The following is a 17,120-nucleotide window of genomic DNA, read 5'->3' on the forward strand; positions in this document are numbered from 1 at the left end:
CCATCGATGCTGCAACATGATAAATATATAGCTCTGCAACGTTGAGGTTAACTTCTTTTTGATCAACTTGGTCTACAGTATTAGTATTAAAGCGATTGGTTTTGGATCTACATACTTTGGCAAAATGGTTTAGTTTTCCACATGCTGTGCACTTTAGGCCATATGCTGGGCAAAACGAGGAAGTATGTTGTGATCCACAGTAATAGCAAGGTTTTTGTAAGGGTTTATCGATCTTTAGGGAGTTGAATTTAGTTCTGTTTCCATGTTTGTTTATGGAATCTGCCTGGATTGTATTTTCAAGGGCTTTTAGTTGTATTTTTGATGTTTCATATGCTCTCATAAAACTGATTGTTTTTTCTAGAGTGAGCTCAGTGTCTTGAAGTAGTCTTTCTCTGGCAGCTTTAGAGTCGATACCACAAACTACTCTGTCTCGTATAAGGCTTTCTTCGAGGGTTCCAAACTCGCATGTTTTAGCTTTATTTTGTAAATCAATCAAGAAGTCAGTAAATAGTCTGCTATCTTGGATACATGTATTAAATAAATATCGTTCATAAGTTATGTTTTTTTTTGGGTTGAAATAACATTCAAACTTTTGAACTAAAGGTGTTAATTTGTCTTTTTCTTCGATTGTGAAGATAAATGTATCATATACTCTTAAAGCGTCTTCGCCAATCATGTGAAGGAAAATGGCACATTGAATATCTTCATTTTTGTCATTGACTCCTGAAGCTATTTTATAAAGATTCCATCTCTGCTTCCATTTTCTCCAGTTTTCTGAAACATTGCCATTTAAATTCATTGCCTCTAATGGTCTAAGTTGTTCCATTTTATTTTAAACACAGGTTTACTTCTGGTACCATGTAATATTTGATGTTTGTGTTGAATCACGAACTGAATACAACATAAGCTAAGGCGTGCTAACCGCCATGTTTTTTATTCCCAGTAAAAGTGCTAACAATACAAGGCATGTGTCTATTATGCCGAACACGGATATTACAATCTAATATCTGTCTTTAGAATTAAAACAGAGCTCAGCAGTTACATTTAAAAATTTTATAAGTTTGTGAACTATAACAAAAAGAAAAGAGGACAAAAATATGAAACAGATGCAGCTGGTTTTGTAGAAGAGGCAAATCAACTATTTGATGCGTATCAAAAAGACCACAAGGAACTAGCAGAAATTGAAAAGAAATTTCCATTAAAAATGATAGATGAAGATTACAAGTTTTATGAGGTGAGTATAACATCAATGTTATTAGAAATTTCTATTTTCAGATTACTTACCTTGATCACATCACACCAAAAAGCGCCAGGGGAACAGATGTAGCTCATGGAATATTCAAAACACTGCAGGGAACAGAGCTTCAAACAAGACTGAATAAGGCAGATAAAGCCAATGTCAATATTTGTTATTCACCTGGTTCCATTAGATATTTGGAAATATTTCAAGGAGTTCCATTACAGTGGGATATTTGCATTTTGCTTCTAAATGAGTTACCTTTAAGGCATAGTTTTATGAAAATTGATGGAACTACCAAAGGGCCAGATAAATTTTCTGGAGCTATTGCCACACAGATGAATGACAATATTTCGAAATGGGTGTTGCTAAGTTTATACTGGTCAGTTGATAAATCATAAATGACAATAAAGTCATTTATGATTTATCAACTGACCAGTACTATACTTATCGCACCTGTTGAGGTCTAATTACAGGAAACAACATGATGGTTTGGCTTTTTTGGAAGTTGGACCTATGAACCATTCTTGTTGACTAAAATTACCATGCACAATCTTAGAGAGTTATGTATTACAAACCTACCAAAAATCTAATACCGTTTGCCAAATTTATAGTAAAGGTGTATTTTCCTAGTTGGTTTGATATTAAGATTCATAAATATCTAAATGACGGCCCCAAAACCTATTTAATGTGATTTAAAAAATCTATAAATTACCTGATTCCATTGCTAAGAACATTTGTTATAAAGTTATAGATAATAACAGTTATTTTACTCATGGTGAAAATACTATCCTTGGAATGTTAGCCAATGAGGATAAAAAGGTCGAAGGAAAGGATAATAAAGTTTTGCATTTAAAAGACCTCATAGAAGACTTTCATGGCAAAGAAGATGATGATGAATCCCACCGGGTTTGAGACTGTTTGAAGAAAATAAAATACTTGAAATTGTTGAAAATCCATTTAAGTTAAGACATGAGTATCACAGCCAAAATATTAAAAGACATGTAAAACTTGTCACTGCATCTGTGGTTAGACACGATCGCAGAGATGGTGTTATTCGAAACAAAATTAGGTCCAGGAAATTAATTAAAAATTTTAAATCAAAAATTGATTTTAAATATTAATATTTTATATAAATTTCTCTGTTTTCTATATAAGTAACCACTGCACTAAAATTGTGAGGATTTTATATCTTGATAGTTAATTTGAACATAGATATAATATATTAAAAGTATCCGCTGTCATATTTTTGCAATATATGCTACTATTTCAAATAAAAAACAATAAAAGATTTGGATCTTTGGCAATATTTTGATAAATATAGTTTTTAGGAAAAATGTCAATAACTTTACATTTAAGACTTTAGCCCAAGTGGCTCAGATAAGAATAAAGACCTAACTTTTTTCTTCATAAATAAGTTTTACAAAGCAAAAATCAAGTTTTAAGAGGGGGCACTTTGATTTGTTAAAACTTTTTTCAGCTCACCTTATTGAGTATAGTAAAAAATGAGAAAGTATTGTAATTAAAAGTAAAATATTAACACTAATAAAAATTATTTCCAAATTACATTTCTTTTAATAAAATTACCCTATATGAAACGTTAATGAAACATCTCATCACCACTAAAAGATGCATGAAAATCTTTGGATTAAATAATAAACAAAGAAACAAACTTGTCAAGAATTTAAAAAAATTTTATTCATCCAGTTTAAATAATCACATTAAATATTTTGGATTCTTTTAAAATTTTCTATTTAGCTATATTTTTTTAAAGTAAAGTTTTACTTTTAAAAGCATATCTGATTTTAAGCTTACTTACTTTTTATTAAATCAGAAACTTATAAAAAATACAATAAAATCAATAAAGATATTGTTTTTCACACAAAATATATATTCTTTGCGTTAAAAAGCTGTATTTTTGAAAAAGAAAGTTTTACTTAAATACATTACATGAAAAATCAACTAGATCTCGCTTAGTTTTCAGATGCATTTGGTAAATTATTATATATATATATATATATATATATATATCTGTTATTTAAATGGAGAAAAACAACATATAATAGTACTTAAGGTTTCGTGCCTTACGGCAATCATCAGCTATTAATTACAAATTAAAAAACGTAAAAAAACCGTTTAAAAAAGAATCAAATTTACGGTAGAACGAATTCTGACGCAATGAGCAAAAAGACGCAATCGTTTAGTCTTCAGTATCAAAAGAGGATAAAGGAACTTGTTAGCATGTCGAAAATTTATAGCGAAACACTATATGGTTTAACCCTCCATTCAGTCAAAACGTGGAAGCAAAATAGGAAACTGTTTACTTGAATTGGTTGACCTTCACTTCCCGGTAAACCATAGATTGCACAAAATTTTCAATAGAAATTTGATCAAGGTAAGTTATAGCTGTATGCGAAACGTAAAATCCATCATTAGTTCGCATAACCACAAAATTTTACATCACCAAAAAAGCATACCAAAAAACACCTGCAACTGTACTAACAAAACTGCTTGCCCTTTAAACAATCAATGTTTGTTAAGCAATATCGTTTATAAAGCTATCGTGAGTTCCGAAAATCTTGAACTCAAAGAAAAAGCTTATTTTGGCATAAGCGAGACACCATTTAAGCTAAGATATGCTTACCATGTAAAATCTTTTAATACGGTCAGGTATAAGAATGATACCGAACTTTCAAAGGAAATTTGGAAATTCAGAGAAAAAGCCATCACACCTATAATAAAGTGGAGAATTGTAAAGCGATGCAAACCTTCCAACCCTGAAACCAAGACCTGTAACCTTTGCCTTCACGAGAAGTTTGAAATTTTATCGCATAAAGAAAACAACCTACTCAACAAAAGAAGCGAAATATTGTCTAAATGTCGACATGCTAACAAGTTCCTTCTATCCTCTTTTGATACTGAAGACTAAATGATTGCGTCTTTTTGCTCATTGCGTCAGAATTCGTTCTACCGTAAATTTGATTCTTTTTTAAACGGTTTTTTTACGTTTTTAATTTTTAATTAATAGCTGATGATTGCCGTAAGGCACGAAACTTTAAGTACTATTAAAATGTTGTTTTTCTCCATTTAAATAACAGATATATATATATATATATAAATATATATATATATATATATATATATATATATATATATATAATTCATTGGTTCATTTTTAAAATATTCACAATCACTTTACCAAATTTAAAAACAATTTACCAAACTAACTAATCTTTTGTCACTAACTATTTATCATCATACAAAAAGAGTAAATGAATTTCACTTAAACTACTTATTTCTTAAATGTGTGTCTTTCGCAGAACTAATTCTGCTAGAAAATGGTTCCTTTACATTCTTTTACATGGCACATATATGCTGCAACAAATTTTCACTATTTCATATTTAGGAGCCATATTTAGGAGCAGATAGCTACTATAAATTACAACCTTACTTGTTGGAGAAAGATGATTCATATTTGTTTTCTTCACTTTTTACAGAGAAGAAATATTTATAAGCTGAAAAAATGCTGACCTTCTAAAAGCAAACAGTTTAGAATGAACTTATACCACATCAAACAAATCATCACTTTTAACAAATTACCTTTTAAACTTAAACTTTCTTAACAGGAAAACCTCACATTTGACCCCTTCCCCCTCCCCTAGCCCCCCCCCCCCCCCCCGATTCCTGGGCTAAAACCTAAGACTGAGAAGTCTAACTTTGTTCAGGGACACAGTTGAACTGCTATTCACCGAAGTCTTAATGGCAGGCTGTTATGTATTTATAGCTCTGATCTAAAGATGTGACCTTATTTTCCTGCCTTTATGGTTTAACGCTTCAGCAAACCTATTTTATTAAATATATTTATTCCTTGCATTTTTAGCTTACGTTGTTGTTATTGTAGTGACCCTATATATTTGATAAAAGCCTAATATTTAATATTGCATTTTGTTGCGGGCTAACAACACAGACCCAGAAATTTAAGCTAAAATACCTCATTTTCTTATAATAAAGTTTAACAGTTTATAAAGACAGAGAATTTTAAAATTCGTTTTAATAAGATTTTTTTAAAATTTGCTTATAGTAAAACTTCAAATGCTTTATTATACAACTTTAAAAGTATTATGAGCAATTCAAAAAATGTTTTAAGATTAATTTGCTTTTCAAGTTTATCCTATCCTGCATCTTTAGGATAAAATGTACCATAATAGTTCTTCGTGAGCATAAAAGTTGCATGAATAGAATACAAAACAAAGTTTCTCAAATTTAAACATTTATGTAAACACAACTAAGAAAATAAGCATTTTGAAATTTTTTTTTAACTACAATAAAACTCAATTTTAAAATAACCTGCAAACAGGATTAATAATTTCCAATTCATTGTCTAATTTTGTTCTTAAAATCATTTAAACAATAATCAAACAATAGGAATTCACAATTTTACAAAAACCTTCATGCATAACTAATAACTTACTAGTTTCAGCTTCGGAAGGAGGCTTCATGGAGCTTTCCGTGTCATATGCAATTGGTTTATCTAATGTGTATTAAAATGATGTTTATTAAAAATGAAAGAAAGCACTTACAAATAGTTACTTTAACTTTATTTAGGTATTAAGAAAGTTCAAAATATTTTAAATTCAAAAATAGCAAACATTCATTTAAAATAAAAATAAAAAGTTCAATTTAACTAAACTTGCTATAAAATTGAGATTTAATGAAACTCTTTTAGTTTAGCTAAACTTTTAACAGTCTCCAAGGCTAAAAAACAGGAGTGTGGAACCATAGCCAGAGTCAAGGCAACTCCTTTTTTCTCCGGTTCCCACTCTTGCTAAAAAAGTGAACTTTAATAATAGCTAAAAGACAAGATTTTAATTAACACTGAGGTCACACTTTTCTAAGCTTCTATCTTTTCATTAAACCAATTCTTTTTGCCAGGTGTAATAAGGCACTTGCTAAAACATCTAGTTTTAAAAACTCTTGCTAAATCACTGCTTAGAAATTTGACCACTAGGTTTAAGTTTGTGTCAATTAAAAAATTCTGATTAATATACTCTCTGCTAACTTATAGTAATGGGAAACAATTGAGTTTGAAATCAAAATGGCGTGTTAAGTATAAAAAAAAGTAAATTTTTATTTCTTTTTTTCAATAAAAATTACAACATGGATGATACTATTATTAAACTTTTCTTGTGTTGGTCCAACAGAAAAAATTGACAACAGGCTTTTTGAATTTTTCTCCGTGGGGTCAAATCATTATATTTCAACCAATTTCAAGAAAACTTTGTGGGGCACCATCTCTGATTTTCCTGATTTTTACATATCATTATCTACACAATGTAAATAGGTTAAATGTGCAATTTCAGAGTTCCAAGTGCAACGGTTTAGAAATTATAACCTTACAAACACTCTCAGGTAGCCCTCCTCGGTGCCTCGAATGGTAAAAACAGACAACTTTAAGGCCTTATAACTTTTTTCTAACTTTTAACAAGTGGCTCATTTTTTCTAGAACTATTTTCTAGATATTTCTGTCTTAAAAATAGTGATTTTCATTAGCTTGTATCATGTTAGAAAAAAACTACAGCCTCCTCAGCTTTGGAAAAATTCTGAAAAATCCTAAAAAAAGGCAAAACAAAGTTCCCAGTAAGCACAGGACGTTTTTAAAACGTTTTAATTCCGTTCAAATTTCGGTCGGACGTTTAAAAAACCAATACAAACGTTTTTTAAACGTTTTTTTTCAAACGTTTTTTTAATGAAAACTTTATACGTTTTTTAAGCGTTTTTTTAAAATTATTTACGGAACTCGAGTTCCGTGAATATAATATCTAAAGAATAATTATTCTTATTCACACCATCATGAGCATCATTTGCTTTAAAGCAAATGATGCTCATGATGGCGTGAACTTCGGTTGGGCGACTTGATTTTTTAACAGTTAAAATTATATGAACCAATGGACCAACATTATTATTTTCTAAAATTGTTAAAATTAAATTTTTTATTATATTGGGGTATTTTTAGTTTGAACCTGTTCACCTGAAAGCGGTTTAACGCTGAGAGTTTCTTAACATTTTGAGGCTTCTACAAGAAGCCTCAAAATTTAACTAGCCTCAACTAGAACTTTTAAGTTTTTCAAGTTCTAATTCTAGAACTTGTTTAAATAGAACTTAGTACTAGAAGTTCTAGTTCTAGTTTCTTATAAACTGGTTTCATATTTAAAAGAAAAATTGTGTTCTAGGTATTGTTGTAGTCATTATCATTATTGTCAATTTTTTTTTAAATAGATATATAAAAGATTTTAATATTTGTTTGTATGTTTTTATATTGCTATTATTATATTTTATTTGTTTTAACAACTCTTCTTTGCAGTACTTTTTCTTTATTTAATTTTTTTTTTATGTTAATTATTAAAAACGAATTAATTTTTTCTGTTTATTTTAAGCTAACTGGTTTCATTTAATAGTATACTTATATATTAATATTATATTAATATTATATTAAATATAATACTCAATATATTATTTATTATGATTATAGTATTATCAGTATTATATTTATTTAAGATTGTTGTTATTTTTTTGCGGATATTGTTTTTATTTCGTGATTGTCAGTATTTGTCAACTGCTTGTAACTTTTAATATCTGTGTATAAATATTCAATTTTTGTTTTAAATAATATTTATTTAATATTACATAACTATCTTATATTTATTATTATTGTCCTGTTAATTTATTATGGTTTTGTTATTATTATTAGTGTTAATAATATTTATGTCAATGAAGAGGTATTTATTTAACATTAGTTTTTTAACTATCGGGTTAAAGTCCAGATGTACTTTCATGAGACAACATTAAAAAAAAACTTGCATAATTTGAGATACTTTATAGGTATCAATTTACTTAAAGCTTGAAAATTTGTTCAGCAAAATATGAAAGTGTTTCCTGATTGCTAAAAACCCTGAAGTACTAAATGCAATAAAATGCTTATACAAGGTATGTTTTCAAATTCACCACTTTTAAATTGTTTTGAGAATTTGCATATGTAAGCCATGTGCAGGCTTTTTGTTTATTTCAGAAAAAAAGGAATTAAACTAATCAATAAAAAAATACCATGATTTGTTATTTCAGCCTCAAATCCTCAAATGAGATAAATAGATCATTTTAAGCAATTAGTTACAACAGGTCAAAGTAACCTGATAATTACCAATTCTCTTTAACAGCTCATTTTAATGATATGTGAAAATCTCAATGACATAGCAGTGCATTTACAAATAGCCTGCACCTGATAAAGTACTAAAGGTTGGTGATTTTGCAGTTGTAAAATGACACAACTTGATTAGCATACAATTTACCATATATCCAGTGGATTATAGTTTTAACCCTATTGAAATTGTAAAATTAATATGTTAATTTTAATGACCATTTAGATTGTTTTTGTTTTTTTATCATGATTAGCATGAAACTTTGTTTGACAAAACATTAATTTATAAATAGCAAAATTCAATTGCTTTTCTGATAGCAACATCACAAAAAAGATAATAATTTTGTGTAACTATATAACTAATTTTTAACTGACTGTATTCAACTGATACGTTTTTGCAGAAATCTTAATTGAAATATTTCATATATAAAAGAAATAATACAATAATTATATTCATTTGCTAATTAGAGTATGCTATGTCATAAATTTGTATCATAAATTTATTTGCTAATATTTTGATATGCTATATAAAAAAAAAATACAATAAATTATAACCTCACTGTAGTACTTTTTACATTGCTATATTGATTGTATTCTTTTTTTTTTTACATTTTAAGAAATTCTAATTTACTAACACGAAGAAAAGTATGTTTAAAAAAAGTTTTTTTTGAAAAAAGCATAAAAAAACACATTCAGAATTACAAAAGATACATTTCTCAAGCAAAAAATTCGGCTTGGTTTCCAAGTTCAAAAAAAATAAAAAGTTTCAAAACATTTTTGTGTCTCTACATCTGTAAAACATGCATTTTTTTTGTCAAAAATATTTTAAAATATAAATAAATGATACAGTTTTCTATTTATTTATTTCTTTTCTAAACAAAAAGAGTATATTATATTTCAAACAGAACCTGATAACCATATGTATTCAAAACATTAATTTTCCTAAAATTAATTTTTTCCCCGTCCCACTAAATATGCTGCTTTTAGTTTGATAAATTATAAGAAAGACTATATGGCAAAGGGCCAATAAAATAAACTAACTTGTTATTAGTGTATGATGTGAGTTTACTGAACTTATTAGTATATGGATTAAAAAATTATGCAATTAAAAAAGATATGTAGTATATGCCAGGTTTGAATTTTGTAAAACATTTAAAACAAATCCATTGTAAGAAATATGACAACCAAATCATATTATAGTTGATAAAACTATTTATGCTGCATAAAACAAAATAAAATGGCAATTTCTTATATTAAAACATGCTACAGGGCTTTATGCATCTTGTGGTGAGCCTCATAACTATTGTTATGCATATTCTCAGCAGAAGCTAATCACAAGCTTGATTATAAGGTGCAGTCATACAATGTCTGTTGCCTAATTGGAAAATCTGCTTTTTTCTAGCACTTTCTTACATTCTTAGATAGAACTACATGGCTGTGTTATGAAAAAACGTAGTAACATCATAAATGATGCGGATGCAAAGCAAGTAGTCTTGGGTGAGAAACTTGCCCAGGTAATACCATTAATATGACAATGGATGTATTATTTGAGAAGGAAGGGATATTTAAGATGCAACAGCACCCAAGTAAATTTCAATACCTCTGAAATGAGTTGCATAAATCTCCTAGTGTAGCAAAGTAACTTTATGCTAACTTAAATGGGCCACATAAAGACCCCTATAAATTACCATAAAGTTACTTTAAAGATTTATATATCTGGGAAAAATTGAATTTAAATTGTAGAAATGCAAGTAAATCATTTGTCTTCTTTGTCAGAAATATATGCAAAGTGGATGTTGATGAAGGCAGTCTGGCTATTGACAAAAAGTGGGAAAATTTAAATAGAACTTTAAACAACAGTTTTCTCCATTTAAGTTTCAATACTTGCCAGCATCATTCAACAAATTTCCAACAACAATAGTCTACAGACTAAAGAAGAGGATTTAGACTTCTTTGAGCGGAATAAAGAACAAATGCAGAGAGCAATAAAGATTGCTTGCATTTTTTAACATTATTCTTGAAGTTACAGAAAGTAAGGAAGTCAGGTGAAGAGTTTGGAGTCTCAAAAGGCAGTACACAAATCCCAAGAATGTAGAAAAACTTTAAGATAGACTTAAAAGGAAAAAACCAGACAGCATTAAGATTAACTTAAAGATTTGTTAGCGAGTTATTACTGACAACTGATATGGGATCAAATGAATTGTTACTGTTACCACTGTAAATGAAATGAATGTTTTGTATAGATTTTATATGTAAGTTTGCTGAAATTTGTTTATAAAATAAATTTAGTAAAGATATAAGAGTTAGCAAATTTTAGATTTTGTGTTAAAAATAATGTGGATTAATTCAAAGGTATTTGTTAAATAAGTTACTTTTAAAGACAATATGATTTGTGAATGAATAAAGCAATAAAGCTCAAGAAAATCAAGAAGTCAAATGAAATATTATAATTTATTGTAATTATTTAAACATTAATCTAAATGCTACTCAATGACATCGAATACACTTACCTAGAATTCATAAGCTTCTGCTTTTATCAAAAACAATTTATAAAGAAAAGAATTCAAATGAGAGAAGAATTGAAAAAAAAAACTGCAAAGCTGAACAATGGTCATACTGAAATGATTTAAAATTAGATAACTAAAAATAAATTTTATTGAAAACTTGAAAACTTTAACTTATTCAACATTTAAAAATTAAATGTTGAATAAGTTAAAAGTTAAAGTAAGAGCTAGATTTAATACAATCCGATTAATCTTAGTACTGGAAAAACTAAAGACTTATCATTTTAATTTAAGCCTGCAACTACCTTCATTTAAATCAATATTAACAACCATCTATGAACTGTTTATATTTTTAAATATCTTCAGAAATAAACTTTAGAATATTAAAGTTTTCCTTTACATATTAAAATTTTTGATAATATTTTTTGTGAGATAATAATAATAATAATGATAGTAAGAATAATAATAAAAATAATAATAATATTGATAATGATAATAATAATAATAACAATAAGAATAATAATAATAATGATAATAATAATAATAAAATTAACAATAATAAAAAAAACTTTAATAATAATAGTAACAATGATGATAATAACAATAATAACAATGATATTAATAATAAAAATAACAATAAAAATAGTAATAATAATAACAATAGTAATAATAATAATATTAAAAATAATAATAATAATAATAATAATAATAATAATAATAATAATAATAATAGCAATAATAATAATAATAATAATAACAACAATAATAACAATAATAACAATAATAATAATAATAATAATAATAATAATAATAATAATAATAATAATAATAATAATAATAATAATTATAACAATAACAATAATAATAATAACAATAATAACAATAGTAATAAAATTAACAATAATAATATAAACTTTATTAATAATAATGACAATGATAATAATAACAATAATAATAACATTAATAACAATAATAATAATAATAATAATAATAATAACAGTAAAAATAGTAATAATAATAACAATAGTAATAATAATAGTATTAAAAACAGTAATAATAATAAAAATAAAAATAATAATAATAATAACTTTTCATGCAACTCTAGAATCAAATAGATACTAGGAGAAAAACTAGAATATTCAAAAATTCAAAATGTCCAGTTATAGTTAATAAAAGCTTTATATTTTCATCTATTGAGTATTAGGGTGGACCAAAACCAAAAAATAAAATTGCATCCTCTCTAAATAATTAGCTCTTGAAGCAACATGAAGATTTATCATAAAAAAATCATGTTGTTACCAGTTTAAACTCAATTGAGGTTATGTAAAAGACCTAAAAAAAATTGTCAAATTTCTTTGGTTAAAAATCCTTAAATTCTTCATAAAGTGCTTCATATTTTTTCAATGTGCAAAGGTGTTACACTAAAAGATGCAGAATGTAACTTTTATTTAAAAAGTTATTTACAAAAAACAAATTGACTTTTTTTTCCAAATATTGACTCATTTAACATCCACTGTGGACCAAAGAGACCGCCAGGTTTTATGTCGTGTCAATCGAATGAAACCTTTTTTATATAAGAGCATTTGTCTTATAATAATTGAAAAGAGCATTTTTAAAATCTAAACAAAGTGCTAAGGGTCATAAATGGGGCAAAAGGGTAAAATTGAGGGGCCCAAAGCCCATTTAAGAATTTTTGAGGTCCATTACAAAAAATAAAACTTTGTTTTTTTATTCTTAATTAACTCTTCTTCCGTTAAAGTCAATCACAGATGAGAGGAGTCTTCCTCCATGGTCTTTGTTTTCTTCTTGTCTTTTAAACCTATTCCATGTTGGTTTGAATTTAGAGTGAATTGATTCACCACATTGTTCAGAAAATTTAGACAAGCCACAATTGTGGTACTCAACAAAGGGTTGCACATGACACAAGAGTATGTGTACTTTCTAACTTACTGAAAGTTTTTTTCCAAGAATACCTGCAACTTCTTGAGTAGATAAAAATGAGTTTTTAAATTTTATTATTGCCTGCTGATATCCAGGCTCAAGTGTTCGACCAAAACAAGAATCTTTTACAGCCTTGAAGTCTTTCATACATTGAACTATTGGAACAAGACCAGGAACCTCAGATACTATAACATTTTCCAACTCATCTAAACACTTAAGTATCTGGTTTGAATTGTTTCCATCCCAACCTCTGCCTTGATATCCTCTCTGTAATACACCTCTAACTTTCAAAAAATTACCAAACTCTGGCCAAAGATTCATTAATAAGCAACCTAGTGTGGTTACTATTCCTATCAGGATATGTAATTCAGGAGGAGGTACTAAATGTTGGATTAGAGTATCTGGATCTTCATCAAGGTAGAGAATTCTTGGATAAATCACATTCATAAAATGATTCATCTTTGATTTCCTGGAATTATTTTCAACATTGTACCTTTGATACCAATAGTCAAGGCTTCCAAGTGTTCGTAGTTTACCACATACTTCACTTGAGTGTCCTTCACACCAAAGACAAGCTTTTTTTCCTGCATGACTTGATATTCCAAAAACTGCATTAGCACACTTCAAATCAAAAGCTGCTGAAAACTTTAGATTTTGCAAAGTGAGTTTCTCCAATATCAGTCTTAAATTGAAGTTTGATTCTTGCACATCTTCAACTATGGCTAAGATTTGGCAACGCTGTACACCACTACTTAAGTATAAATCTGAAGTAGTATTTTCATTTTCATCAAAAACATTTACAATAACCTTCATGAAACCACCTCCTCCATCCATAGAAATCCGAACAAAAGCAGATTGGGGTTTTAGATGACGTTGGTTTATCAAATCTAGAACAAAGCTAGAAGTGTCTTGAACAAAAACAAGGTCTTTTGTAATTGTGCCATCAACACTGTCAAGGAAGTTAACCTGAACAATAGCAATAATAACTCAGAAAAAGGTTTTTCTCTTTATCTAATTTAAATAACAAAAGATATATAAATGTTACCTTTTCTACTTGATAAAAATGTGATACGGACTCTTCTAGGTCACTCAATTTTCCAAAGATGTTGTTCTCTACTGCAGACTTACTTCCCATTCCTTTCCGAAGAATAGATACCAGCTGGCCTGTTTTATTCAGGAAAAGTTCTAGGATAATCTGAAGTTCCTTAATCACCTGAAGAGATACTTGTTTCATAGACCTAGGTATAAAATGTATGTAAGTATAAATATATGCGCTTGTGTGTGTGTTTGTGTGTGTGTTCACATACAAATACTATACACATAGTATACATATGTAGACATTGCAAAGAAATTAAAAACAAATAAAAAGTAATGTTAAATAGTTATTCAATAAAATAAGTATAGACATAAATATATAAAACAAATTAGTATAACTCACTTTCATCATTTCTGAAGGAAATAATGAAAGTGATTTGATGAAACTTGAAATAGATCTGTAAAAGATAAGTGATTTATGCTATTTAATTTATATCATATATATAATATTTTATATATACTTATTTACATAGAATTGAAAAGGTACCTTCTCTTTGCCTTGTTATCAGGACATCCAACTGTAATTGTTAATGGGTTTCCACCAGAAGACAGAGTAAATGATTCCCCACTTGCAATTTCATCTGTCTTCATTTTTGCTTTTATTATTCCAGCAGCAACTTGCTCTGCTTGCAAACTTCCTAGACTTAATGCTAATAAGATCAGGTTTGCAACTGCAGATGAAGAAGAGCAGTTGTGTAAATGTCCTTGTGCAGCAGTTGTAAAACACTTACTACAAAGTTTAGAAGCCACAATTGAGGTTGACTTATCTGGAGTTTCTTCAATTTGAATCATTGTTGATGAAGCTGTTCTTGTCATCATCCTCCATTCAATCTTAAAACAAATTTATATATATATAAATTTGTTTATATATATATAAAATATATATATATATATATATATATTTAATATACAAATTTATATATATATATAAATTTGTTTATTAATATATATATATATATATATATATATATATATATATATATATATATATATATATATATATATATATTACAAACAACTTTTTTCAATAACTTTATAAATCATTTACACACTTGGGCAATTTTTTCTCCCCATGAACCTCTAGCAGGTTTTCCAGCCCTCAACCGGTAGAGATTTCTCTGACATCCAGAACATATAACATTTGGATAGCTACACACGTCTAGAGAATACCCTGGATAAACAAACAGCTTCATCATATCTTCAACAGTTGAATTAACAATACTTAAAGATTTAGACCTTGCTCCGAACATTTGCCAACAACAGCAGCACACAGCATCTCGTTGAAAAACAATATTTTCCATTTAAATAAATGTTTTTGTATATAATTTACTTTATGCGATTTAAAATATAGTAAATTACATTCTAGATTATATATATATATATATATATATGTCTGCAAATTAATGGAAAGTGCTCTTTCTTAAACTTGAAATAACAAAAATTACACTAATATTCTTTAATAACGCTAATGTTTGCCATCTTTTCAAAAATTTTTTTATAACTATTCCGCCTGGATTTTATTTTTGTTATTAAAAATGTTATATTAAATTTTATTGCTTTAAATTGACTAATGGTCAGCAAACCATAAAGATAGGCAGAGCCATTCCAGAGGAAAGGGGGAACAGGACATTAGGCCCACGCCAATTAATTCTGCTGTTAAATCACTAATCTAAACAAAATAAAAAATCAAACAATTTTTCTCTAATAGTAGTACTAAATGGTAATAGAAACCAGCCTTTTTAATTTCCGTTAAGTTTGGTGAGTTATGAAAAAATTTTCAACAAGATGGCTAATGCTACAAGTGTTTCGAGAAAATTTTTTAAAACTTCAAATTTAAATTAGAGTAATTTTTATTGATTTTCGGACCTATGTTTTTATACAAATCTTGATCAGCATAAAATTTTCTATAACAATTAATTATAAAAAGAAGAGGGGTAAAAACTATTTTGGTGCCCCATTTTGGCCCTTTTTTGGCCCTTTGCACCTAAAAAGAATTTCAAAAGCCATTTTTTCTCTAAGTACACTACCAACACTCTTATAAAAAAAAAGTTTCAACTAATTGACACGACATAAAACCTGGCGGTCTCTTTGGTCCACAGTGCATCTATTTGGTTGATTTTCAGATATATAGTTAAATAATTATCATCAATTTAACGTATTTAGCAATTTCTACAAGAAAAGCAGCAAATAAATAAAATAAATACATTGTGGATGAATGCTTTAAACCCTTAGAAAAAGATCCATAAGGAAAATTTTTCACTTTAAAGCAAAGGCTTGAAAGATTTTTTTAATTTGAAGACTGTAGAAAAGACAATGTTCAGAGAGATGTAAGTGCAGAACTAATCAATCTATGGGTAAATTGTAATGCTTATCTAATATCTGTCATTGGAATTAAAACAGAGCTCAGCAGTTACATTGAAAATTTTTACAAATTTGTGAACTATGTCAAATAGAAAAGAGGACAAAAATATGAAACAGATGCAGCAGGTTTTATAGAAGAGGCAAATCAACTATTTGATGTGTATCAAAAAGACCACAAGAAACTAGCAGATATTGAAAAAAAAAGTCTATTAAAAATGATAGATGAAGATTTCAAGTTTCATGAGGTGAGTATAACATCAATGTTATTAGAAATTTCTTTTTTCAGATGACTTTTACCTTGATCACATCACACCAAAAAGCGCAAGGGGAAAAGATGAAGCTCATGGAATATTCAAAACACTACAAGGAACAGAGCTTCAAACAAGCCTGAATTAAGCAAAGGCAGATAGAACCAATGTCAACATTAGTTATTCATGTGGTTCCATTAGATATTTGGAAATGTTTCTGGGAATTCCATTACTGTAGGATATTTGCATTTTGTATCTAAATGAGTTACCTTTAAGGCATAGTTTTATGAAAATTGATGGAACTACCAAAGGGCCAGATAAATTATCTGCAGCTATTGCCTCACAGATGAATAGCAATGTGTCCAAATTGGGTGTTGTTAAGTTTAGGTCAATTCCAAATGCAAAATTTGGTATACAAGACAATAAAGTCATTGATGATTTATCGACTGACCAGTACTATGCTTATCGCACCAGTTGGGGTGTAATCACAAAAACCATAGATGATGAATTGGCCTTTTTAGAAGTTGGACCTATTAACCATT

At 27.9% G+C, this 17,120-nt stretch overlaps 2 protein-coding genes across 2 annotated transcripts in view; both read right to left on the minus strand.

Moving 5' to 3' along the window:
• LOC145184131 (uncharacterized) overlaps positions 1 to 17,120 on the minus strand; it is a 215,289-nt gene that overhangs the window by 126,638 nt on the left and 71,531 nt on the right. The window lies entirely within an intron of this gene.
• Positions 12,624 to 15,636, minus strand: LOC149893876 (uncharacterized). The gene is made up of 4 exons (XM_090076391.1): positions 15,022 to 15,636; positions 14,457 to 14,800; positions 13,920 to 14,112; positions 12,624 to 13,840 (listed from the first exon to the last, which is right to left on the minus strand). The coding sequence occupies exons 1-4, from the start codon at positions 15,268 to 15,270 to the stop codon at positions 12,875 to 12,877; spliced, it is 1,752 nt and encodes a 583-aa protein (XP_089932517.1). The 5' UTR covers positions 15,271 to 15,636; the 3' UTR covers positions 12,624 to 12,874.

The sequence above is a fragment of the Hydra viridissima genome, unplaced genomic scaffold, assembly GCF_058129835.1.
Source record: "Hydra viridissima isolate aposymbiotic clone 2 unplaced genomic scaffold, HvirCarnegie_v1 scaffold_1, whole genome shotgun sequence".
Lineage (NCBI taxonomy): Eukaryota > Metazoa > Cnidaria > Hydrozoa > Anthoathecata > Hydridae > Hydra > Hydra viridissima.

Coding starts and splice junctions, on each gene's coding strand:
- LOC149893876 (XM_090076391.1), bottom strand. CDS start 15,270: ATGGAAAATATTGTTTTTCAACGAGATGCTGTGTGCTGCTGTTGTTGG. Junction 14,113..14,456: donor GATAACAAGGCAAAGAGAAG/GTACCTTTTCAA, acceptor TTTTATACCTAG/GTCTATGAAACAAGTATCTC. Junction 13,841..13,919: donor ATTTTTATCAAGTAGAAAAG/GTAACATTTATA, acceptor GCTATTGTTCAG/GTTAACTTCCTTGACAGTGT.